The sequence below is a fragment of the Oncorhynchus nerka genome, linkage group LG20 (genome assembly GCF_034236695.1).
Source record: "Oncorhynchus nerka isolate Pitt River linkage group LG20, Oner_Uvic_2.0, whole genome shotgun sequence".
NCBI lineage: Eukaryota > Metazoa > Chordata > Actinopteri > Salmoniformes > Salmonidae > Oncorhynchus > Oncorhynchus nerka.
The window spans coordinates 22357464-22383420 of record NC_088415.1 but is presented as its reverse complement, the minus strand read 5'-3'; the positions used below and the strand labels follow the sequence as shown (position 1 = coordinate 22383420).

Sequence of the window (25957 nt, the reverse complement as noted above, 5' to 3'; positions counted from 1 at the left end):
TACCTGGTGTCCCGCCCGGTGTCCTGTGTCGAAATTATTGCGTAATCTGTAGGTCCATGCGCGTTACATTTCTTTAGAAGAGAAAGTCAACTGCCATGAAGGATTTTATCGTCGATAGATATGTGAAAAACACCTTGAGGATTGATTCTAAACATCGGTTTGCCATGTTTCTGTCGATATTATGGAGTTAATTTGGAACAAAGTTCGCGTTTTATTGACTTAATTTTCGTTTTTTTTCTTACCCAAACGTGATGAAGAATGATGAAGAAAACGGACCGATTTGTCAACACAAATAATATTTTTTGTAAAAACGGAACATTTGCTATCTAACTGAGAGTCTCCTCATTGAAAACATCTGAAGTTCTTCAAAGGTAAATGATTTTATTTGAATCCTTTTCTGGTTTTTGTGAAAATGTTGCCTGGTGAATGCTAACGCTAAATGCTACGCTAAATGCTACGCTAGCAATCAATACTGTTACACAAATGCTTGTTTTGCAATGGTTGAGAAGCATATTTTGAAAATCGGAGATGACAGTGTTGTTAACAAAAGGCTAAGCTTGAGAGCAAATAGATTAATTTCAGTTCATTTGCGATTTTTATGAATAGTTATGGTAATGAGCTTGAGGCTGTAGTCACGATACCGGATCCGGGATGGCTCGACCTTTCAGCAGTCATTCTTTACAGGTCAGCACCCTTAGACCTACTTCTCAGTTATTTTCAGATTTCTCTTCTTTTTCTTTGGGTCATTCCACGAAATGAGTGCCTTTGCCATATCTACTTTCATATTTTAAGTATAAATTGTGTACAAATGTAGAATTGTAAAAGCCTGTTATATTAAATGAAGTGCCCTTTATAGACCACATGGAAAATTCAATAAATCACTTTTTAATATGAATAAAGACTTTTGTTGCTTTTACAAAGTCATTTCTGAAGATTATTATTTATTTCATGTGATTAGTGATTCATTTTAAGGTATCAAAAAGAAAATCCCTAATTTTAAGGTCAACCCTGTGACGTGAACTGAACTCTCATTTGAAATGGTGAAACTATTCCTTTTTAAATATTTTTTTTCAAATGAAACATTGAATATCTAATAGTCAAATCATAGTGTAAAAGCAGGTGAGCTGGTTCTACTCTTTTTGGCCATTTTCAGGTGTTTTGTGGTGGAAGATTGAGCATAACACTTCAACCCTGTTACCCATGTATAGACAGGCTAGAAATGTTTTAACAATTTAACAATTGTTGTGAAGCTTGAATTCAATTGCCTCTCCCTGTTGCACACAACAAGCTTCCATTCCCCCTGTCACAAGGATGATTATGGATGATTTAAGATGAAGTCGTCAATCCTGTTATGGTCAACCATATTACTTTATTTGGCACTAAATAGGCACTTACTATAGTCCTTTTTTTTATTTAACCTCTTGAGATGGGAAAACACATGATTTATTAAGTTGAATGTGCTCTTTATGACAGAATGTTAAAATTAGGTGAAATCAAAATGTTTAGTTGCATTACTCAAAAGACACCTAATAAGTGGAATGATCCCTTTACTTTAAAAAAACAGCTTTCCCTGATGTTCCACCTCTATAGTAATTTACACCTGACACTTTAACTTATTTTCAATAAATGTCATTACATCCCTGAATAAAAGAATGGCTGAATATCTCTGGCACATTCAGTTTGTTCTTAACTTCCGGCAGCAAAGTTAGACTGTGAGGTAGTAGGCCTAGCAACTGTACATTTTTTCCTTTACAAGACAAAAAGGATAACAAATAAACCACTGCTCTCTCTCTTTTATAAATGTGGATATTCCTGAGAGGTTTTTTATGTAAGTAAACCATCTCCTCTCACCTTGCGCAGTCGTCCTGTGCTGGTGCCCAGAAACACCACGGTATGGTTGTGTATGTTGTCCACAGCAACCGAGCTGAGGCCCAGGGACTCAAACAGGGGCGTGGCCCTCAGGGGCCTCCGTAGGGCCAGCGGGTGCTGCAGGTGGGCCGCTCCACAGTCCAGTTGCTCCGGTTGCAGCTGACAGACAGAGAGAAAGATCTTATTTTAAAGTTGGTTTAAAATATCTCAATTTACAGGAAGAGAGACTGGCAGGCATGCATGTCGGCAGGCAGAAAAAGATAAATGGAAAGAAAAATAACCCCAAAACAGTGTAACACCATTATTGGACACTTTTAGTAGGCTACACTGTAATAATTATGTAATTATAACACTATGAAAAGCTAAAATGCTATGTCTTCTTGAGAATTGGAAATGTTCCCTGTAAATGTTCAGGACAGCTGAAGGCCTGTTATACAGTAAGTAGCCTGTTGTCAACATTTACCATGTGAAAATGAAAACTTGAGTATATATCAAAACATTCATTCCATTTTATTCAAATGCTTGGATGACTTCCACAAGCGAATGTCCATAGTCTTTTGGAGGGCAAAGGAACAGTAAGGACTCGAAGAAGAACACAGTGAAGTGGAAATCAACAGAGAGAGCGAGAGAGAGATCTTTCCCACGAGCCGCTCCACTCTCGACCTCTGTGCTTATCATAAATTGTGTATTTGGCTTTCCTTCAATGGAGGGCCCTCAGAAACGCTACAAATATATCAGATTTCACCAGTCACCGCAGACTAAAAGCAAAAGCAAGAAAACCCTTTCTTCTTCGGGGCAATGCTGATATTCTTCACGAAAAACACAACCATTTCAAGCTGCAGATTTGCAGGCCTCGGGGAAACACAGGCGGAGAACGATTGTCGGTCTAGATTTCTAATCTGGTTACCGGAGCCTACAGCGCAGGCCAGCACGACACAACACCACTCATTGGACAGCCCCGCATCTTTACGACCTGACTGTCAACGCTGTGGTCTGGAGACAGCCTGTTTGTCACAACTAGCGACCTGTCAATCTCACCACAATGAAACTATGGAATTTCACATTCCTCAGATGACGCGAGCGGCATAAATACTTTTCATGTTAAGAGACATTTCCGTTAATAGGGACACTTTAGCCTAAATAATAAGAGGGGCTTTATAGTGTCAAAGTAACCGCCTTTATAGACATGATCTGTAAATTAATAAGAATAAACTTTTCTTCTTGAATTACATGCATAAAATATGAGATAATGTGATATGTTATTTGACACAACACGATTCAACACTGATTAATCTCGATTTATTTAACTCTGCTTCTCATAAAATAAATAGGACTACTATCTTTTTCTGAGAGAAGTAATCAGTTTGCCCAGGGAAATTTAAAAAAAATGTTAGCCTGCATGTCATTTTAATTTAATGTGTTGTGTAATCGATGGCAAACGAATGTTTTATTTAAAAAATGTAAATACATAAATCCATTCTTCCTCTCCAACATGCAATAGGCTGTAGGCCTAAACCTGAATGAGCTGTCGCGGATGTGACTTTCACAGAAATTCCCTGCACGGTTCCCATAACCTTCGCGTGCTTTGGGAGATTCTTCACACAATCGCCGCCCTGGGCTGCGCTCGTGACATCGGAGCTTTCCCCCCAGAAATTATATGGGGTGATTCATTAATCAAACTGTCATACCAAGTTGCCAAAAGCAACATATTTGCGGAAATATGTATTTATAGAAGCAAATCCAATAATACAATACATCTTAAAATAAATATTTTAGACAAATGTAACAATGTTTTTATGACATTATGCAAACGGGGGAAACGAACAGCGCCGTAATTGCGCGTAATTGTGGCTGCTAACTTTATCTAGGCTAAATCAAATAATACAAAACAGTATTAGTTCCAACCAAGTCTCTCAAACATGAATAAGCATACAGATCTCACTGAAGTGTAAAATGCTTCACTTACCACAAGGTTCCCTTTGTGTACGCATGCTGCGCCCGAACCCTGGATGACGCTGTCCAGCACCTGCACATCGCTGCTGGGGGAGTTGGAGCAGTTCCTCCGGCCCTGACGGATCTCCTCCTCGATATCTGAGAACCGAAAAGCGCACAGGGCAGACTTTCTGTCTGATTTGGTGAACACTCCGAAAAGGTGCGATTCCAGCCCCTCTCCGCTCCCGGAGTGGATTTCCGCGGGGTGAACGGAGACCAGCCGGTTGTAGATGTTTCCGTTATATCCACACTGAAGCGGCATCTGGATGAAGGACTCAGTGAGCTTTCGGCTTTCCGAGGTGGATTTTCGTGTGTTCTCAGTGTCCAGGCATATCCTTGCAAGGATGCTGTTCGGCTGGCTCTGCTTGTGGCCCATATTCGCGTCATTGTTGATAGCAATATAAGCGTAGCTCTTCTGAATGAAGGCATGAACGAAGTTTAGTTTATTCTTCTGCTTCACCTCCTGTTTTATCTTGAAGACGTTGTCCTCGGACGGGTTGATGTCATAGGTGAACAGCCTGGATAAATCATTGATGTTCAGGGACCGAATTGCGATTTCGGGTGTGTTCTCGAAGCGCAGGTCCTCCTTGCTGTGGTTCTTGGGGAAAAACTGGGTCCCAGCCCCGGTGTAAGTGGCCCCGACGAGGAGCCGGGTGTTACCCCCGTGGCTCCTGAAGATGAGCCCCACGGTGGAGGCGTTAGGGTGGTTGGCGGCGATGTTCAGCATGCTGGGGAACACGGTCTTCTCGCCATGAGGGGGGAACTCCACGGCTATCTCCGATATGTTTTCCATCTTCCTGAGCTCACAAAAGCCCTGGTACACCGAGCCGCATACCACCAGCACCCCCTGCTCCCTGTCCAGTTCGAGCAGCTTGTTGAAGTTGTCGGTGAGGGATTTGGGGTGCTCGCAGGGCGCCTGGGGCAGCTGCGGCGCATGGCACAACAGGTTGTCCTCCACCGGCCCCGTTCTCTTCTCCACTTCTACGCTCAGGGTCCCGTTAAGCTGGTACACCATGTTTACCGTAGCCAGGTAGACTTTTCTGCTAACCTCATCCACCACAAAGTTATTTGTCTGGTTTTGAGAGGCGAACGCCTGTTGGATCTGTAGCGCGCTGGCAAGGCTGTGATGGGCATTCCAGGGCGATTCTAGCACCAGAACGCCGAGAATCAGAACTGCTATCTTTTCCGAAGGAGGCATTTTTCCTTCTGGCCGGTTTCCGCGTGTTCTGTGCGGAGGGGTGCATTGAGTAAGGACAAAATAATGTGTTTGTTCCTACTGCGACAATCTAAGAGGAAATGCTGTTTCCTGCTCAAAATCCAAACACAGAGTGACGCAATAAGAGTCGTGCTTCATTTTCCCAGTGCAGCTCACCGCGGAAGAGAGTTGAGCGCGCAGAGCTGTCTGCTGCCCCTCTCTCTGCCCACTCCACCTACAGCCCCGCTCCCAGCGGTTGCAATCCCAAACTCCCCATTCATTCTTATTATAGTATATAGGCCCACGCCTTGGAATTTCATAATTTAAAATGTGTTCAGTCAAAGTTCATTGTTGCGATTGGTGCATGCTAATTGTAGGCTATTTGCGTAATGTTCATCCACACACCAAGGCAGAACAATAATGGTGCAATTACTGTTAATGATCTCTCTCTCTAATTTTTTAAAAACAAAATAATAATTTGAGAGGAATTTGAGGGGGAATAATAATTTAAGAAGAAAGTATAGCCTATGGTTCCGCTCCTCTTAGGGTTAATGGCGGGTCTTGCTCTCATCTCCTGCGGCCAGTTGGTCCCTTGGTTTTCAGATTAGTTCTGCCTGCAGATACGCAGAGGGCTCCGTCTGCTCTGCACACATACGGTGGGGGTAAGCTACGTGAAAGTGCTACCAGATGGGCACCACAGCGCACCTTTCCGGTTTTTGACATTCATTCTATTTAGCAGAGCTTTTGGGTCTGCGCCTCATAAATATTCTAAAGCAACACATGTGCACCTCTCAAAAATGTGTGATTAAGTTTAAAGAGACAATCTGCTGTTGCTAGATCCATTTTTTGGACTTAATATGTACCTAATGATTCTTGACGAATACAACTTTTAAATGAAATACAAAATAAAATAAAATGGTACTTGCCACATGCGCCGAATACAACAGGTGTAGGTAGACCTTACCGTGAAATGCTTACTTTCAAGCCCTTAACTATATTTATTGAACTGCATTGTTGGTTAAGAAAATATTTACTAAATAAACTAACGTTTTAAAAATAAGTTACACAAAACAACAATACCGAGGCTATATACAGGTTTCAGGTTAGACGAGGTATGTAACCACGCTCATGAGCTTAGTTCTACTGTCGTACCCACTCACAATCCAAAATATAGCCTACGCTTTTTTAACTCCAATGTTTGTAAACAAAGTAAATATAGAAACTCTGTATCATTTTGATATCATGGATATTCGGTGCTTGCATCCATAGCCCTGTCTATGAATTTTAGAGTGGTTACATTTCTCCAGCCCCATCCATCTGGTTTTTGCGAAACAGGGGAAGTTGATTTGTCTTTTATTGTTCAACTACTGATTGCCCCTTTAAACTTCCATTTTTCCCAAAACACAAATTAATTGCTTCTTGTGAACAACTACGCAATGAGAGAACATTGAAAAGCTCAAAGGGACTTTAAACAAAAAGTGACAGCGCAAATTGAGAGCCCGTAATGTTGGATTAGGCTACCCATGGATTTATTCTCTCAAAAACCGTTAAAATAGGCCTGTTCTATTCGACGCATTCTAACCCATGCGTCATGCCAGTTTGGACAGTATCAAAGTCTGCTGGAACTATTATATTTCTCGGGCCAGCCCTGTTCCTCTCAGGTCGGTGCACGCCTCCCATCACCACTTGGCGATGTTATTTGCGCTGATAAACACCCTCCGGGTCAATGCGTGTTTACGTTGTCCGCACTCACCGTCATCTAATCCGCCAGCGCGGAGGCGCAGGAAAGCGGTCTGATAAGGAACCAGCTGACTGATCGCAATGCAGGACCAACAATCTCCACCACGCATACGTACAACCTAAGCCTACACACACACCCTCCAACACACTCCCTAATGCCCCACTAAGAGTGAGAGTGGGAAGGGACCGGGAAAATAGACTGGGGAGAGAGGGGGTACCACGGGTCACTGCTGTCAAGGATCAGATATCAACGAAGAGTGCTGCGTTCTGGTTACACTCGATTATTCGTGACACCTCACCGAAGCGCGTGTGTGTGTGTGTGTTGAGGTAGGCTTATTTGTCTTATATGGGTCTTGTAATATATGCAACATAGATATGGTGCATAAAGAAAAGGCATTTAAACAGTATTGGTGCGTGTAAGAGAGAGAGCGAGAAACTTCCTGAGCCTTCTCTCACATTGCGGTGAGGGCCTTCTGGAGTGAGAGACTGCTATTTTCTCTGTTGTCAGTGAAAACAGCTACTGCTCTCTACTCTGTGGTGGAGCTCTGAGACCCGGGCTCTGTCCAACAACCTGTTTCCTGACAGATAAGAAACAACACCTCCATGTCAGTTGGCTTCATCTGTGTGGGTCATGTCAGGAAACTAAGGTGCTATAAACATGAGAGGATCGCCATCTAGTGGATTAATACAAACTTCAACAGGGCTTATTTATTCACACTATAATCAATTCACATTAAACACTGTAAACCACCATCAGTGCTTCAGCCTACTTTGTTCCTCAATTAAACATGCATCCAGACATAGTGTGGTCCAGGCAGTATAAGATTCTGTTTTACAACATTACTTTGCTTTAAATAATTGCTCTTATTGGTACATTTCCTCCTTAACCTGAAGCAGGAGCTGGCCAGCATGGAGGAGATAATCGCTTACCAATCCTACGAGAGAGCTAGACACACCCCAAACCCCTCCGATCCTCAACACACACACTCACACACAAGTCAGGGGGCCAGGAGTTAGTCAGGAATGCACTTTTATTATCCCACATCAGAAGGCACTGGAGTGGTTTAGCACACAACCCTACCCTATCACGCTGCATCGGAGGTCATGGCAAAGTCACACCAAGGTCAGAGGTCAATTCAGGAGCCACTCACCTGGGGAACCTTCAAGATCACAACAATGATCAGTATCTTTAAACTGATTGGTGTGTAATAACAATATCCATTGACTTAAATTAATTTCTATTTAGTGATTAGACTGACAATAAATTCAGTGCAGTTTCTGGTTTAAAACTGTTTCAAAGATCCTAAACATGCTGGTCCAAACACTATGGAAGGCTGGTCTGCAGCTCCCACTATAAGTTATTATCTTCATCAAACAAGTGTCAGAATGGACTTCAGATGGACTCATTCATATCATCTAGGTCGACTGAAGCTCCATGAACAGATGAATGGTAGGATAAGACGGATAGAGAGCCATCGTATTCAGCAGCAATCAAGGACCAGGATTAGGAAACACACATCAGGTTATTAACAGTGAGTGTCTCAGAGCAATTACCCAGACAACCTTGTAAAGGTATATTCGGTTAGCCTGGTCCCATATCAGTTTGTGCTTAGTTTAGCCAACTCTTCTGTCATGTCATGACTGTGAGAGTTAGAGGAGTTGGCTAATAAAGCACATACAGATCTGGAAATGTGAAATAGGACAGTTTTGGCACATAGGGCAGTATGCTGGAAAAACAGGGCAATGAGGAGAGAGATGGAGAGATAGGACAGTAAAGGCTGCGTTTACACAGGCAGCCAATTCTGATCTTTTACCCACTAACTGGTCTTTTGACCAATCGCATTAGATCTTTTCACATCAGATTTTTCCCAGAGCTGATCTGATTGGTAAAAAAAAAATCATTAGTTAAAAAAAGATCAGATTTGGGCTGTCTGTCTAAACATAGCCATGGTGATGGAGTGAGTCACATTCTTCATACAGGCAGTGCATTGAACAACAGTAGCATGGCAGTGGAGACAGTTGTCTATGTCTGGCAGACAGTCTATGCCTTTTCAACATGGAATTCAGCTGACACAATGGGTGAGCACCAGTGAAAGCAATATCATGGCAACTCCACATTTCCTGCAAAGTGGCCTTATCTGTACCTATTGTTTCTGGTGGCTCTGTGGTGAGTGGCCCTAACTGTCAAACCCTCCCTCTTGTCTAAGCTGGTGCCACTCTCTAAAAGTCATTAGAATTCATTACATCACCTCTCCTAATTAAAATGACCTCTCCTAATTAATTTACTCTCCTTTAAAAAAAAAAGACACCTTTAATAGGACGTAAATCATTGCTAGTAGAAACAGTACGGAAGCACAAGAAGTCTCAGCGCGACACTCAAAGTAATGTCCATCAGTCTTTTGTGTCCGGAAAACAAAGAGTACTCTGTAGAAAGGTTCCTTTTCATCTCAGAATCCATCGCGGTGGAAAAAGTGCGAGGCGGGGATTCATTCATCTTTTCATTTTCTACCAATAACAGACCGGTAGAGCACTTTCTTTATGAAAGGCAACCAAATCAGAGTACCATTTATCTGCAGAGGGCCTGAGCCTCTGAGGTGAACGTCCAATCACTTTCTTGACAAGCTCCTCTTTGTGCAGAGTGGGAGGAGCTTAACGCTACATGGTACTGAATAAAATGCAAAAAATAATATATTATTAGAAAAAATAATAAACAACAATAATATACTTGATTAACCCCTAGAAGAAAAGAAAAACAGTATGACGATGCAGCCTGTGAAAGAAATAAACACTATTTCTGAATGTAAACAAAGTCTCATCCTTCCTAAACAAAAGTCATGACTGAGTGGTATTCTCATCTTCCATCCTTCCCTCACTTTCTCCGCAGTCCAAATCCTGCCTCACAGAGCTCAACCGATAGACTAATTCTACAGCGTCCGTCAACACAACCACCACATCCCATTGGCAGTTGGGCTCTTCCTGCTTTCTGTGTGTGTGTGTGGAGACAGAGTATCCACCCTCGCGCATAGTCATAGAAACACACGTCTCCATTCGGTCATCTGGGCAGCTGCAGGGCACGGTGCGTGTAGCCCGACAGCGCATCCCAGTTCCTCCAGAGGAAGGCGAAGAGGAGGATGAGGAGGAGGGTGGAGAAGGACCTGGAGCGGGTTTTCATTAGAGGGACCACACAGTTGGCCACAGTGGAGACAAACACCAGGAGCACAGCCATAAGGGCCAGGAGGACATTGATGAGTTTCCCCAGCAGTGTCCGGGCCGTGGCGTTCTCCAGGCCCTCTAGCTGGACCACCTGCTGCTGCTGCTGCTGCAGCTCCATCTTAGAGATACGCGTCTGACACGCCTCCAGAGCTTCCTGCAGGACAGGAGGATAGAAAAGGGTTAGACATAGTAGTACACAGTATGGCTACACACAGTAAAGTCTACAGGAAAAGGAGGACCGAGCACGCCCCCATTCTCATCAACGGAGCAGGTTGAGAGCTTCAAGTTCCTTGGCGTCCACAGACAGTCGTGAAGAGGGCACGACAAAACCTATTACCCCTCAGGAGACTGAAAATATTTGGCATGGGTCCTAAGATCCTCAAAAGGTTCTACAGCTGCACCATCAAGAGCATCCTTACTGGTTGCATCACTGCCTGGTATGGCAACTGCTCGGCCTCCAACCGCAAGGCACTACAGAGGGTAGTGCGTACGGCCCAGTACATCACCGGGGCCAAGCTTTCTGACATCTAGGACCTCTATACCAGGCGGTGTCAGAGGAAGGCCCTAAAAATGGTCAAAGACTCCAGCCACCCTAGTCATAGACTGTTCTCTCTGCTGCCGCACGGAGCACCACGTCTAGGTTCAAGAGGCTTCAAAACAACTTCTACCCTCAAGCCATAAGACTCATGAACAGCTAATCAAATGGCTACCCAGACTATTGTACATATTACTTCAATTACCTCGACACCGGTGCCCGTGCACATTGACTTTGTACCGGTACCCCCTGTATATAGCCCCGCTATTGTCATTTACTGCTGCTCTTTAATTATCTGTTAGTCTTATCTCTTACTTTTTTTGTTATTGGTATTTTGGTATTTTCTTAAAACTGCATTGTTGGTTAAGGGCTTGTAAGTAAGCATTTTACTGTAAGGCCTACACCTGTTGTATTCAACGCAAGTGACAAATAACATTTGATCTGATTTGATTTTGAGTGTCTGACAGACAAATAGCAAAGATAATTTCATATAGAACTCTAACACCACCTACAGCCAAGAGGGGGAAACGTAGATTAGAGACAAGGCGATAAAAACACACACACACACACACAGAGAGAGAGAGAAACAACGGTTACTTTTTTGGCACTAACTTGAAAGAACTCAACACAACATCTGTTACATTATGGGGCTTGTTCTAATGGATTCCAATGAATCAAAATATAATTATTAAGTAATTATAGTGCTATTATCTCTGACCCCATCATGTGTTTTAAATACCAGGTCAATATTAGGGCCGTCAGAGTTTTAATTAAAACATGTTGTATCCCTTTTTTTCCCCAATTTCGTGGTATCCAATTGGTAGTAGTTACATTCTTGTCTCATCGCTGCAACTCCCGTACGGACTCGGGAGAGGCGAAGGTTGAAAGCCATGCGTCCTCCGAAACATAACCCAACCAAGCCACACTGCTTCTTGACACAATGCCCATCCATCCCAGAAGCCAGCCGCACCAATGTGTCGGAGGAAATACCGTACACCTGGCGACCGTGGCATCATGCATGCGCCCGGTCCGCTACAGGAGTCACTAGAGCGCGTTGGGACAAGGACATCCCTGCCGGCCAAACCCTCCCTAACCCAGAAGACACTGGGCCAATTGTGCGCTGCCCCATGGGCCTCCCGGTCACAGCCTGCTGCGACAGAGCCTGGACTCGAACCCAGAATCTCTGGTGGCACAGCTCTTAGACCACTGTGCCACCCGGGAGGCCCGGGCTGTCATAGTTAATCAGTTAACTCAAATGTATTTATATTTTAGTACAAACATTTTCATTGCAATTAATCGCATCGTCTAAAAGCATTCAAAATACACAGAAAACATCTCAAATACATCATCTATACAGCCAAAAAACAACAATGCAATGTAAAAACAAGCTGACACTAAGGTTAAAAAAGTGTTCTTTCTCAATTGACCTAATTTTGCTAACCGTTACTTTAGACAAAATCAAGATGTCAATATTCTTGTAATGTTTTTTGTATGAAAAATCTTGAATTACAGCCTAATTTGAGCAAATTCAGAATTGGCTAATTATCGTGATTAATCACAGCAAATCCTGTGATTAACTCAATTACATTTTTTTATCGTTTGAAAGCCCTAGTAAAATAGTGAACTGTAAATTAACCTGGAAGTTGTACACAAAGATTAAACAACACTGGCTTATGTCTGATTGGGTTTGTTCCTCATAACTGTGCAAGGCTTTCTGTTTGTCTTCAGATAAAGTTGTGATTATGAAATGAATCACAGTCATACAGTTGTCTGGCTATCTAGTTTGTGTACAGTGTGTGTGTGTGTGTGTGTGTGTGTGTGTGTGTGTGTGTGTGTGTATACATGCATAACTGTGAATGACCTGTATGTCTCTGGCTCTCTCGTAGGACTGGTAAGCTATCTTCTCCTCCATGCTGGCCAGCTCCTGCTTCAGGTTGAGGATCTCATTCTGGTGGAGCTCTGTCAGATCATTCAGCTGCTCCTCCAGACGCTCACACCTACAGAGGAACACACACGTTCATCTAACAGCTTACACAGACATATACACAGACAGAGACACAGAGATGGATGGACGGATGGATAAATAGACACACACACACAGACACGTGTGCCCCATAGACAAACACAGGTTCCAGTTTTTCCTGGACAAGAGGTTAAAGAGCTTTCAGGTGGAATGATACCTGACTGGATGGATGATTATCTGTGAGCTGATCAGCACATGCTTACTCACCTGCTGATGAGAGTGACCAATGGCAGATAATCAGCAGTTTGACACTGACCAATCAGGAGGGAGAGGGAGGATGTGATTGTCTGTGAATGCATGCATGCGTGTTTGTGATTAAGTGAATCACACCACCAGTCTGATCTCATTATGTCTTACTTAACCAGTTTAAGAGTCACATTTTAATAAGATGTACAACTATGCCCTCTGGTACTGCACACACACACAAACACACACACACATGCTCTGGTGGTTAATCAGACAATAAAAATATCAGAATATAGGTGAATCAGAGAGGGGAAGATGGGGAAGTGGAGGAGGGGGAAGCTACTGCAGAACGTCCTGTAAAATCCTAATACTGCTGACTGCACCAAAATGCCAAGCCTACGGGCAAAGTTTCCTCTAGGAGTTATACAGGTAGGAGGCTCCATATTCTAAACAATGGTTCAAACACAGTGGTTTAACCATAACTGTGTGGTCAATGCTCAGAACATGGTCATCAGCAGAATACATGCTCAAAGCTCATTCTGCTAGACCTTATTTTTAGCCTGAAAGACAAAAAACACACATACTTGTGCCCCCGATGGACATTTTAGAGAGAAAAATGTTTTTGTCTCCTCGTCATGAAAATCCTCTCCCCCTCCCTTGACTAACATGCCCTGAGATAGCAACACATGCCCTCAGATAGATCTGTGATAGGACAGGACAAGATCCTTGTGCTAGGGACTGGTTTGCAGTAAAGTGCTTCTTCCTTGTTCCTCCACAGCAGGGACTTTTCCCTGGCCACCTACACTCGGCCGGCTTTAAGGGAGTTTCAGGGTTTCCGCTTCAAGTCTCAAGTCAGCGTTTTGACCCCCCATCCCCCTTTGAGACAATGCTGTTTTGTAAAAAGTGCCAAATAAATAGACTTGAATGGGTTCTCTGTACCTGTTGTGTCTTTACTAAAAGGTACATACACCTCTTCACTTTAGTAGTCTAGGGCTGATCTCTCTGCCTAAATGATGGATACTGTCACTAGTTTACAATTCAGTTTTAAGGGCAATAAAGCTTTGACCTGTCTTATGTTGATTAGAGTGGGTTTGGTTTCAGTGAAAACACACCTGCACATCAATATTACTTTGCAATAACCTTCCAAATGCTAACCTTATACATCTCTGTGTGGTGTTTTTCCTACGGGGCTCTCTCTCACTCCCTCTAGCACTCTCCTTCTATTCTCTCTCTACATATATAGTGTGTTAAGTACAATGATGTATATAAAACCTGGATTGCTGATGCTATATATTGGCCAATGAGAGGCTTTGAAGCCACCGGTTGGCCATTTTGGTACTCCCCAGTAGGAGCAGTCCTTCATAGGAACGAATGGAATTCTACAGTATTTCAATTGAATGTTTCAAGGACAAAATTATATTTAATTGTAGTGGGGACAGTAACATTAGTAATCGCTAAAAATGATACTTTAAGGAAAATGTTATTTTTTATGTTTAGCTCACATAATATAATTTGTAAGTATGCATTAAGGTGTCTGTCATAGAATGTGGCAAAAGCAAAGAGAAATAAATGGATTTCTATAGCTTCCAAAATATTGTTTGCAATGGCGGGGAAGTGCCAAGATGGAGGCACAGTGGCATCAAAACAGCACCCCTGTCAGAAATCTAGTATATACCAATATACCAACCAATATAAATCATTGGTTAAGTAAGTCAGTACCTAAATTGTTCGTCCTGCATGATGACAGCATGTCCTCTAGCTCCCTCTCCCTCCCTACCTGAATCGTTCCTCCTGCAGGGCCTGCATGATGACAGTGTAGTCTCTCTGATAGTGACTCTTCAGCCCCTCCAGATTCTCCTCTAGTCTCCCCTGGCCCTCCTGCACCTCCTGTAGCAGCATGTCCAGGCTAGAGCTCTGGCTCCTCTCCAGGGTGTTCCCCTTGGAGCTGGGGGGGCCTCCGGGAGCCCCTGTGGTGCTGTTGGCCCCTGCCGACCCCGACGTAGCGCTGGAGCAGTCATCCTCGCTGCCGTACTTGGGGCTGGACTGCAGATGGTGGTGCCCTGCGCTGCCCAGAGAACTCCCCCCGGCCCCAGTCACCCCCTCCTCGCCCCCTGACGGATCCTCCAAGGAGTCCTTCAGCCCGGGGATATTGTCGGCGCTGCCAAACTTGTTGCGGAGTAGTGAGGCAATCTCCCGGGGCTTTGAGACGACCCCGGCGGCGGCGGAGTGCGTGGCCTGGGAGAAGCTGGAGAGGCCTCCCTTGACACTGTCCACCACGCCCTCGCTGAAGCCTGTGACCTTTGCCCCCACGTCCTTCAGGCCCTGCTGCATGTCCCTGAGGACGTCCTTGGGCTGGCGAGGGATGCCGTTGTGCTCCACCTCCCTCAGCTTGCGGTGGTAGTGCTCCAGCTTCCTCTGCAGCTGCTGGATGGTCTGGGCGGACTTCTGGTTCTTCTTCTCAAACACCTGCAGTTATATAGGACACTTATGTGTCTGTTATAGGACACTTATATAAATATATATATACACACACACACAGTTGAAGTCGGAAGTTTACATACACCTTAGCCAAATACATTTAATCTCAGTTTTTCACAAATCCTGACATTTAATCCGAGTAAAAATTCCCTGTCCTAGGTCAGTTAGGATCACCACTTCATTTTAAGAATGTGAAATTTCAGAATAATAGTAGAGATAATAATTTATTTCAGCTTTAATTTCTTTCATCACAATCCCAGTGGGTCAGAAGTTTACATGCACTCAATTAGTATTTGGTAGCATTGCCTATAAAATATTTAACTTGGGTCAAACGTTTCGAGTAGCCTTCCCACAATAAGTTGGGTGAATTTTGGCCCATTCTCCCAACAGAGTTGGAGTAAGGTTTGTAGGCCTCCTTTCTCGCACAAGCTTTTTCAGTTCTGACCACAAATTTTGAGGTCAGGGCTTTGTGATGGCCACTCCAATACCTTCACTTTGTTGTCCTTAAAATTTTTTTGCCACAACTTTGGAAGTATGCTTGGGGTCATTGTCCATTTCGAAGACCCATTTGCGACCAAGCTTTAACTTCCTGACTGATTTCTTGAGATGTTGCTTCAATATATCCATATAATTTTCTTGTTTTACTGTGGATATAGATACTTTTGTACCCGTTTCCTCCAGCATCTTCACAAGGTCCTTTGCTGTTGTACTGGGATTTATTTGCACTTTTCGCACCAAAGTATGTTCATCTCTAGGAGACAGAACGCATCTCCTTCCTGAGCTGTATGACGGCTGCGTGGTCCCATGATGTTTATACTTGCGTAATATTGCTTGTACAGAGGAATGTGGTACCTTCAGGTGTTTGGAAATTGCTCTCAAGGATGAACAAGACTTGTAGTGGTCTACAATCTTTTTTCTGAGGTCTTGGCTGATTCATTTTGATTTCCCCATGATGTCAAGCAAAGAGGCACTGAGATTGAAGGCAGTCCTTGAAATACATCCACAGGTACACCTCACATTGACTCAAATGATGTCAATTAGCCTATCAGAAGCTTCTAAAGCCATGACATAATTTTCTGGAATTTTCCAAGCTGTTTAAAGCCACTGTCAACCTAGTGTATGTAAACTTCTGACCCACTGGAATTGTGATACAGTGAATTATAAGTGAAATAATCTGTCTGTAAACAATTGTTGGAAAAATTACATGTGTCATGCACAAAGTAGATGTCCTAATCGACTTGCCAAAACTATCGTTTGTTAACAAGACATTTGTGGAGTGGTTGAAAAATGAGTTTTAATGACTCCAACCTAAGTGTATTTAAACTTCCGACTTCAACTGTATATATATATATATATACATACTATAAATATTATAGCACGTACGTGTTTATAGTACACATATATCTCGGCTTGTTACAGAAATTGTAACTCGATAAATCAGCCCTTCTTGTTCAGTGAAATATAACAAACAAGGAGACTGGCTGACACACACACAATGATGATCTGCCTGAGCCCAACATCTTGGTGATTTACAGTACCAGTCAAAAGTTTGGACACACCTACTCATTCAGGGCTTTTTCTATATTTTTACTACTTTCTACATTGTAGAATAATAGTGAAGACATCAAAACTATGAAATAACACATATATAATCATGAGGTAACCAAAAAAGTGTTAAACAAATCTAAATATATTTTATATTTGAGATTCTTCACAGTAGCCACCCTTTGCCTTGATGACAGCTTTGCACACTCTTGGCATTCTCTCAACCAGCTTCATGAGGTAGTCACCTAGAATGCATGGTTATACACTGTATCAGCAGGATAGAACAGCGGCGTCTGGTAAGACAAGGGGTGGTGGACTATGCAAATATGTAAACAACAGCTGGTGAACAATATCTAAGGAAGTCTCGAGGTTTTGCTCGCCTGAGGTAGAGTATCTCAACAGGACAATGACCCAACACACCTCCAGGTTGTGTAAGGGCTATTTGACCAAGAAGGAGAGTGATGGAGTGCTGCATCAGATGACCTGGCCTCCACAATCACCCGACCTCAAACCAATTGAGATGGTTTGGGATGAGTTGGACTGCAGAGTGAAGGAAAAGCAGCCAACAAGTGCTCAGCTTATGGAGGAACTCCTTCAAGACTGTTGGAAAAGCATTCCAGGTGATTAACAGTGTGTAATGCTCTCATCAAGGCAAACGGTGGCTACTTTGAAGAATCTCAAATATAAAATATATTTTGATTTGTTTAACACTATTTTGGTTACTACATGATTCCATGTGTTATTTCATAGTTTTGAAGTCTTCACTATTATTCTACAATGCAGAAAACAGTTACAAATAAAGAAAAACCCTGGAATGAGTAGGTGCCTCCAAAATTGACTGGTACTGTATATTGTCGTCATATATGCGATCATTTAGCAGAGCTGTTATCCAGTAAAAGTAGTACTGTCTTGTGTATTGTCATTCCATGATGTTTTGTGGTTTCATATTAAAACGAATAAAACTTTGATCATGAAACAATGCTCACCTGTTTGATGCGGGCACTCTGCTGCTTGTCAGCATTGTTGGCCAGTTTGAGGTACTCTGCCACGTTGTCGTCTCTGGCCGTCTGCTCAATCTTGATCTGCTCTGTGAGCTTGAGGATCTTCTGCTGCAGCTGGGCGATAGCCTGCTTGGTACGCTGGGGGTCCGGGGTGCCATCTTCACCCCCGAGGAACGACCCATCAGCGCCACACAACACTGCCTGGGGGGTCTGAGCCAAGCCACTCACCTCCAACCGCTCAATCTGGAGAAAAGGAGGGGGAGATTAAAAAGTGTAAGTTGCATATTGAGGAAGCTCAGTCATTCCTGAGGTTTTGCTGACATGCTGGTCTGAGAAAGAGAGACTTCTTCTGCAATCCCCTCTGCTAAAGATACAAATCTGTGTCAGCAAGGGAGGCCCCTATCTGTCAGCTCATTCTGAAGTGTGTGACTCATGATCGCAATATTTCTACAACAAAAATAACCCATTTCCTTCCATATGCCCAGAATCAATACTGACTGTGTAGCATGGCATATAAAATAGAGAGTAAATAGAACCTTTCTGCTTAGTCAAAAAGGTTGATCATGAGTGGTGGTGGATAATCATTGAACCTAATCACAAAATTGTGCCTACAGCTCATCACGTTTGACAGGATGTTGGATTTGTGATTACAGAGTCAAAGTTGGTCCACACAGATGAGATCTAGCTGTCTATGTCTGTAGAACACAGACAACCTTTGCTTTTAAACAATTCCACGGAAATTGTTATTTTTTCCCAATTCAAATTGTCAGGAATTTTGCTAGGACTTTCTGGGAGTGGTTTAAGGTGGAAGGGGACAACTGAAATCTAGCTGTTATTGGCAGAGAGGGTTTCAACACTAATTTACCAGGCATGCCAAAATTTCATCCCATCAAAACAGGCTGAAATTCCAGGTGGTCTTTTCAAATAGCTCTTACACTAAAAGGGATTTATCAGAATTTTCAAAATATTATTCCAACCTCATAGTGTGGAAATATATATATAAAACACAGGAAATCAGGTTTTTGACTGCAGTGGGCCTTTAAAATCTATGTCTAACAAAAACCAATGCACAATGACTACTTTTAACAATTTTCACAGAAAATTCTACAAAACCAATGTAGAACCAATGCAGATGCAAAGTTTGGTAACAGAATGATGACAAACAAAACAAACTGTAATTCTGTTATCACACTTTACATCTGCACTGTTCTTCAAGTAAATGTGGTTTGTAGAGTTCTCTGTGGAAATTGTTAAAAGGAGTCCACGTGCTTGTGTAGTTGGTTTAACTTTGCAATCATTGGTTTTTGTTTTGACACCCATTTTAGAGTGAGTCCAGAGTGTGAATAATACCGCTACATTCAAGGGAGCAATCTATTTTTTATGGGTCTAATAAACTCAGCAAAAAAAGAAAGGCCTGCAATGACAACAAGCTCAGTCCACTCCACCTCCAAATCAATCCCTCTCCAGAGTATAGGCCTTAGTGTAACGCTCATTCCTTCGACGGTAAACGCAAATCCGACCATCACCCCTGGTGAGACAAAACCGCGACTGGTCAGTGAAGAGCACTTTTTGCCAGTCCTGTGCAGGTGTTGTTACACGTGGTCTGCCACGAGGACGATCAGCTGTCCGTCCTGTCTCCCTGTAGCGCTGTCCTAAGTGTCTCACAGTATGGACAGTGCAATTTATTGCCCTGGCCACATCTGCACTCCCTTTGCCTCCTTGCAGCATGCCTAAGGCACGTTCACGCAGATGAGCAGGGACCCTGGGCATCTTACTTTTGGTGTTTTTCAGAGTTAGTAGAAAGGCCTCTTTAGTGTCCTAAGTTTTCATAACTGTCACCTTAATTGCCTGCACTCCCTTTGCCTCCTTGCAGCATGCCTAAGGCACGTTCGCGCAGGAAAAGTAAAGTATAGTGTACTGTATTGTACGCTACTTGACTAATGTACTCTACTAAACTGTACTTTACTCTACTTTTTTGTGTACTGTGTATTGTACTGTACTGTTCTACTGTACTCTATTTAATTGCCTACCGTCTGTAAGCTGTTAGTGTCTTAACGACCATTCCACAGGTGCATATTCATTAATTGTTTATGGTTCATTGAACAAGCATGGGAACCAGTGTTTAAACCCTTTACGATGAAGATATGTGAAGTTATTTGGATTTTTACAAATTATCTTTGAAAGACAGGGTCCTGAAAAGGGGCTTTTTTTTTTGCTGAGTTTAGTAAAGACATACAGTGGGGCAAAAAAGTATTTAGTCAGCCACCAATTGTGCAAATTCTCCCACTTAAAAAGATGAGAGAGGCCTGTAATTTTCATCATATGTACACTTCAACTATGACAGACAAAATTAGAAAAAAAATCCAGAAAATCACATTGTAGGATTTTTAATTAATTTATTTGCAAATTATGGTGGAAAATAAGTATTTGGTCACCTACAAACAAGGAAGATTTCTGACTCTCACAGACCTGTAACTTCTTCTTTAAGAGGCTCCTCTGTCCTCCACTCGTTACCTGTATTAATGGCACCTGTTTGAACTTGTTATCAGTATAAAAAACACCTGTCCACAACCTCAAACAGTCACACTCCAAACTCCACTATGGCCAAGACCAAAGAGCTGTCAAAGGACACCAGAAACAAAATTGTAGACCTGCACCAGGCTGGGAAGACTGAATCTGCAATAGGTAAGCAGCTTGGTTTGAAGAAATCAACTGTGGGAACAATTATTAGGAAATGGAAGACATACAAGACCACTGATAATCTCCCTCGATCTGGGGCTCCACGCAAGATCTCACCCCGTGGGGTCAAAATGATCACGGTGAGCAAAAATCCCAGAACCACACGGGGGGACCTAGTGAATGACCTGCAGAGAGCTGGGACCAAAGTAACAAAGCCTACCATCAGTAACACACTTTGCCGCCAGGGACTCAAATCCTGCAGTGCCAGATGTGTCGCCCTGCAGTACATGTCCAGGCCCGTCTGAAGTTTTCTAGAGAGCATTTGGATGATCCAGAAGAAGATTGGGAGAATGTCATATAGTCAGATGAAACCAAAATATAACTTTTTGGTAAAAATTCAACTCGTCGTGTTTGGAGGACAAAGAATGCTGAGTTGCATCCAAAGAACATCATACCTACTGTGAAGCATGGGGGTGGAAACATCATGCTTTGGGGCTGTTTTTCTGCAACGGAACCAGGACGACTGATGCGTGTAAAGGAAAGAATGAATGGGGCCATGTATCGTGAGATTTTGAGTGAAAACCTCCTTCCATCAGCAAGGGCATTGAAGATGAAACGTGGCTGGGTCTTTCAGCATGACAATGATCCCAAACACACCACCCGGGCAACAAAGGAGTGGCTTCGTAAGAAGCATTTCAAGGTCCTGGAGTGGCCTAGCCAGTCTCCAGATAAAAAATGGCCTACCCCATAGAAAATCTTTGGAGGGAGTTGAAAGTCTGTGTTGCCCAGCAACAGCCCCAAAACATCACTGCTCTAGAGGAGATCTGCATGGAGGAATGGGCCAAAATACCAGCAACAGTGTGTGAAAACCTTGTGAAGACTTACAGAAAACGTTTGACCTCTGTCATTGCCAACAAAGGCTATATAACAAAGTATTGAGATACACTTTTGTTATTGACCAAATACTTATTTTCCACCATAATTTGCAAATAAATTCATTAAAAATCCTACAATGTGATTTTCTGGATTTTTTTTCTAATTTTGTCTGTCATAATTGAAGTGTACCTATGATGATAATTACAGGCCTCTCTCATCATTTTAAGTGGGAGAACTTGCACAATTGGTGGCTGACTAAATACTTTTTTTGCCCCACTGTAATTTAACAGTAGAAATGTATAACATTTTAATGTGAAATGAACACAACCAGTCATGTTTTCATCTGATTGGCAAACAAATCAAAAAGTAGGCTGATTTCAAAGCTGATTAACACCAAAAACCTTTTCATTCACTTATTCGGTCTCTGCCAAATATGATCTATTGTCTCAGCAAAATGACTGCATCATGAATGCCTTCATTACTGGTTAAAGAGACAGCGCACACTGATATAAAATAAGCTACTTCTATACAAATGTTGTTGATCAGTACAATAAATGAAGTCTCAAATGGAAGGGAAACAGATTGTTTGATTTGGAAGGGACACAGATTGTTTGTCATCTGTAGCCCCATGAAATCAGCCAAAACAAGCTCAATAATTAAATGCATGCACACACTCATATTGAATATACCTACACCTATATTGTGGATAGGCCTAGGCTACATCTTGATTCACCCAGTTTATCAATAGAGATTTACCATTCAAATAAATGATTGCAATCATGAAATTATATGGGTAAAAATCAAGTCAAAATTATTGAATGATTGTATAATTGATTCATTAATGCATACATGGCTGTGTCTGAAAAATGTTTACGTAATAAAATGTAATGATACTGAGCTCAAAAGATGCCCAACGATTGAACAGAGCAATAGCTGAGTTTATCTGTCTGGATCAAGTGCCATTCGGTGACTTTGGCTAATATGCCTTCTTTTTTTTGCTGTGGTATCATTTTGGTATCGAGTATTGTGATACTAAACCTGGTACCAGTACAAAGTCAAAATTCTGGTATCCTGACAATACTACATTTTTTAGTACAGTAGTACAGTACACTAGACATCTATGATTTGTTAAGATTTGGATCTGGTCTGCAACAACCAGACCCACTTGTTTGGGGAGGAGCTCGTTAAAATAATACCCAGCATGCTTTATAAGTGTTTGTTTTTACATTTACATTTTGGAAATTCAGGAGACACTCTTATCCAGAGCGACTGACAGTCAGTGCATTCAACTAAGGTAGATAAACAACAATATATCATAGTCACAGCAAGATAATAAAAGACATCTGTAACCGTTACTGATAATGTTATTGTAGGTGAACTATTCTCTAACTTAATGGCAGATGGGAGCAATAGTATATATTCCGATGCTATGTAGTTGGCTCCTCTTTTCTATATTAGTGTGATTGAATGATTACTTAATTCAGAATGTATGTGCACTTCAAATTTGAATCAATGACTGAAAAATGCATATTTTCAACATCCCAAAAATGTGTCTTTTCAAAGTTCTAAAAGGAAGTATTTTCAAAGTCCATATAAGAGGTCGCTTCGAAGTCCGGAAAGTACGTATTTTCGATGTACTGAAAATACCAATTTTCAACACTCATTTAAGATTTTGTTAATTTGTGTATAAGACATATTTTCGACATCTAGAAAATAAGTCTTCAAGCCTTTCACTTAAAACCTGAAATGCACGTGATGTCAAAGGCTAGAAAATACGTCTAAAATACGTATTTTGAACTTCGTTTTGCTTACTGGGAAGTATTTGCACGTCGAAGTTGAGACATACAAAACCGGCCAGTTGCTCACCTGCCTGCAAAAATATGACTAATTGAGCACAGGCACCACACTGTAACCACAGCTTCCGGTGTTTGAGACACCTTTACGAAACTACAATGCGCAGTCTATTGAAACCAAGACACCTGATAGGCTACGTTTAAAAGGACAAGGGACATCGAAACCAAAATCTAATCTATCTCACCTTGCCATTCGTCAATCGGAGTACTTGTTCCCAATGCATTTTCCCTTATTCCCGTAGTCAGTTTTCATCTGTCCAGCAGCTTCTTTGATAAAATCCCAATGTATCCCGCTCCGAGGCTTTGCCGGTTTCTCACAACACAACACTCCAAACTTGTGAAAGTTGAAGTGTACCTGAAACTGGCTATCCTCCTCTCCCCGACGCTCCTCCCACTCTCCTTCCCTCCCCGTCGCGCGACAGAGGTGACATCATCCTCCAATCCCGCCTCGAGCCAAGTGCAAGAGGTGCTCAAACGTCAACCATTAACCACTCGTGTCCCGATGATAGTGTTCAAAAACAGTACTTTAGTCAGCGACATAGATCGATTGTTCATGTTTATTTATATCAAGCAACTTGGTAAATTCAGGTGCATAGAGAGACATATTTTTAAATGTTTGAGTTGAACAAAAGGATTTTATGCCTCAAGATAAATATGAATGGCTATGAGGGGGGAGAAATGCATTCCTCATTTGAGCACAGTATCCCAGTTTAGCTTCAATATTAGTTTCTTTCTCAATATTCTCTTTTTCACTGTCACATTCGAATATTAATCATATCCTCAACATCAGTTTGTGAAATATTGATTGCTCAATCTCAAGGGCAAAGACAAGACTTGCACAATGCAAATGGTTTCTCAGAAAAACATGGACCATAGGATGTTCTCCAAAAAAGGGGGAAAGGAAAATAAAACCTGACCTCTTCAAAAACGTTTTGACCTTTACATGTAGCCCATTTACAGAAACAAACCCCTGGTGTTAAAGCTATTTCTATAAAAACACAACTTAATCTGTGTTTAATCATTCCATTCTGAAAACAGTTGATAAAACAGTCATTAACTCAGAGGTGGAGAAACTGACCAACAGAGTGCAGAAGGCAGAACAATGCACAAATTGCTGGGTGTGGAAATGAGATTGTATCAAATCTCTGCCTGTCCCTCATTCTGCCTCTCTCTCTGTGCCAAGCTGCCGCTGAAGTGAGGTGTCAGAGGGGCAAGCTCAACCAGGCTGACATCTTCAGATATGCCGCACAAACGCACACACAACAACAAAGTGTGAAAAAGCCCCCTGTGGAGTGACGTTGATGCCCATGCCTTTGATCGGGTGCATTTCAGATGCCAAGTGCATTCTTCGTTTTAACAGATGTTACGGCTACCATGAATCACCAGTGGTGGGAATTGGAAGCGACTCGTGACAGCTGAACTGTGAGGTGTCAGAGGATCAGTCTCACTGAACCTATACTGTAAGTCAGGGTTCCCCAACTGGCAAGGATTATTATTTGCCCCCCCCCCCAAGTTTTCTGAAAATAATAATTATAATAACAATAATAATAATAGTTGGTCATAAAAAAACACCAGCAAATCAGCTCCAAGTGATTTCCATTTAGGAAATCTGTTCCAAAGTTTTCCCATGCATAATAGTGAAAGATATAGATAAGATTTGAAATTATTATGTTTTAGTCTAATATGAATATCTGTTTAGGCTTCTTGCAGTCAATCTGCAGTCTGCAGTCTTGCAGAAGAAAAAAGAAACCCGCAGCTGAATCTAGTTGATGATCCCTGCCATAGGCCTTCAGCAGCCTCTATGTCGTGATTACTCAGATAGGTAACTAAACCAATTCTAAATCTTATAATGAGTACTTAATGGCCCAAGAAAACAAGCATGTTATTAGGAGGACAGAAATTCTACTCATTTTGCTATGGGGAAAATTTGATTTTTTTTCCGTTTTAAAGCTAATTCTAACCATTTTGCAATGACTTATGCCATGTTAATGATATCTGAGTGAGAGTGACTTACAAAATCAATGAGAGCCCCCTGGAGGTCAGGGCCCCTGGGCACATGCCATGCGTGCCAGCTCAGTATTCGGCCATGATTACTACAATATTCAGATAACTGGCTAGACTAACTTACCAATGTAAGAATTGTTAGCTGACATGGCTAATTGAGTGACTGACAAAACAAGAGAAAAACTGATGATGCACAACCACATTCTGAACTTACACCTTGTGTATTCTACTATTCTAACTCTCAGCAGTAAGTTGAGACCCCGACTGAGTTCCTAAGGTAATTGTCGCTTATGCCTGGAGCCGGCCCTGAGCTGAAGTGAAAAGTCCCAATTGAGTCACGCCACCGACTGACAAGGATATGAATCAGAGAACACTTTTCTGCCGTGTGGGTAGAGTAGGGCAGCAATGGCATCGAATGTTACATTTAACGCATTTGACTGGCACCACATATCTACTTGTTGTTAGATTTTGACTAGTGACCTGGGTAGGGGCATTTTACAAGTCAATGTTACAATAACGCATATACTTACATGATGTGTTCTGTTGAGAATCCATAGGCCTTTATCTAGATCATCCGTTTGTCCAATATCCATTATGAACACTATTGACGCAACATCATGGTCACTGCTGCATCTCACCAACTACTCCACTCATCATTCTCAGCCACCTGGAATATGATCACGAAGCCCAAGCTTTTCATATACCGCTCAGTACAGTGCCCCCCCCCCAGGCTACTAGTGCGTCATCAATGATAAGACTAGGCTACAT

At 42.3% G+C, this 25957-nt stretch overlaps 2 protein-coding genes across 7 annotated transcripts in view; both read right to left on the bottom strand.

The window, feature by feature from the left end:
• Nucleotides 1-5206, bottom strand: part of LOC115102076 (plexin-D1-like) — a 127305-nt gene extending 122099 nt beyond the window's left edge. Inside the window, exons 1-2 of the mRNA XM_029621637.2 lie at nt 3836-5206; nt 1852-2028 (exon numbers count right to left, since the gene is read on the bottom strand). Of these exons, the coding sequence (XP_029477497.1) occupies nt 1852-2028; nt 3836-5059 (1401 nt within the window). The 5' untranslated portion in view covers nt 5060-5206. The remainder of the gene's footprint in view (nt 1-1851; nt 2029-3835) is intronic.
• Nucleotides 5207-7809: 2603 nt separating this feature from the next.
• The window catches only part of LOC115102074 (transmembrane and coiled-coil domains protein 1-like), a 136323-nt gene continuing 118175 nt past the window's right edge, over nt 7810-25957 (bottom strand). For 4 of the 6 annotated variants that reach the window (XM_065005305.1, XM_065005306.1, XM_065005307.1 and 1 more), the window contains 4 exons: nt 17763-18020; nt 14531-15219; nt 12406-12541; nt 7810-10163 (listed from right to left, as the gene is read on the bottom strand). In XM_065005305.1, coding sequence (XP_064861377.1) covers nt 9849-10163; nt 12406-12541; nt 14531-15219; nt 17763-18020 — 1398 coding nt within the window. In that variant the 3' untranslated portion in view covers nt 7810-9848. Of the gene's footprint in view, nt 10164-12405; nt 12542-14530; nt 15220-17762; nt 18021-23370; nt 23564-25719; nt 25846-25957 lie in introns of those variants that run through there. The other 2 variants (XM_029621635.2, XM_029621636.2) reach the window with 2 other exon arrangements.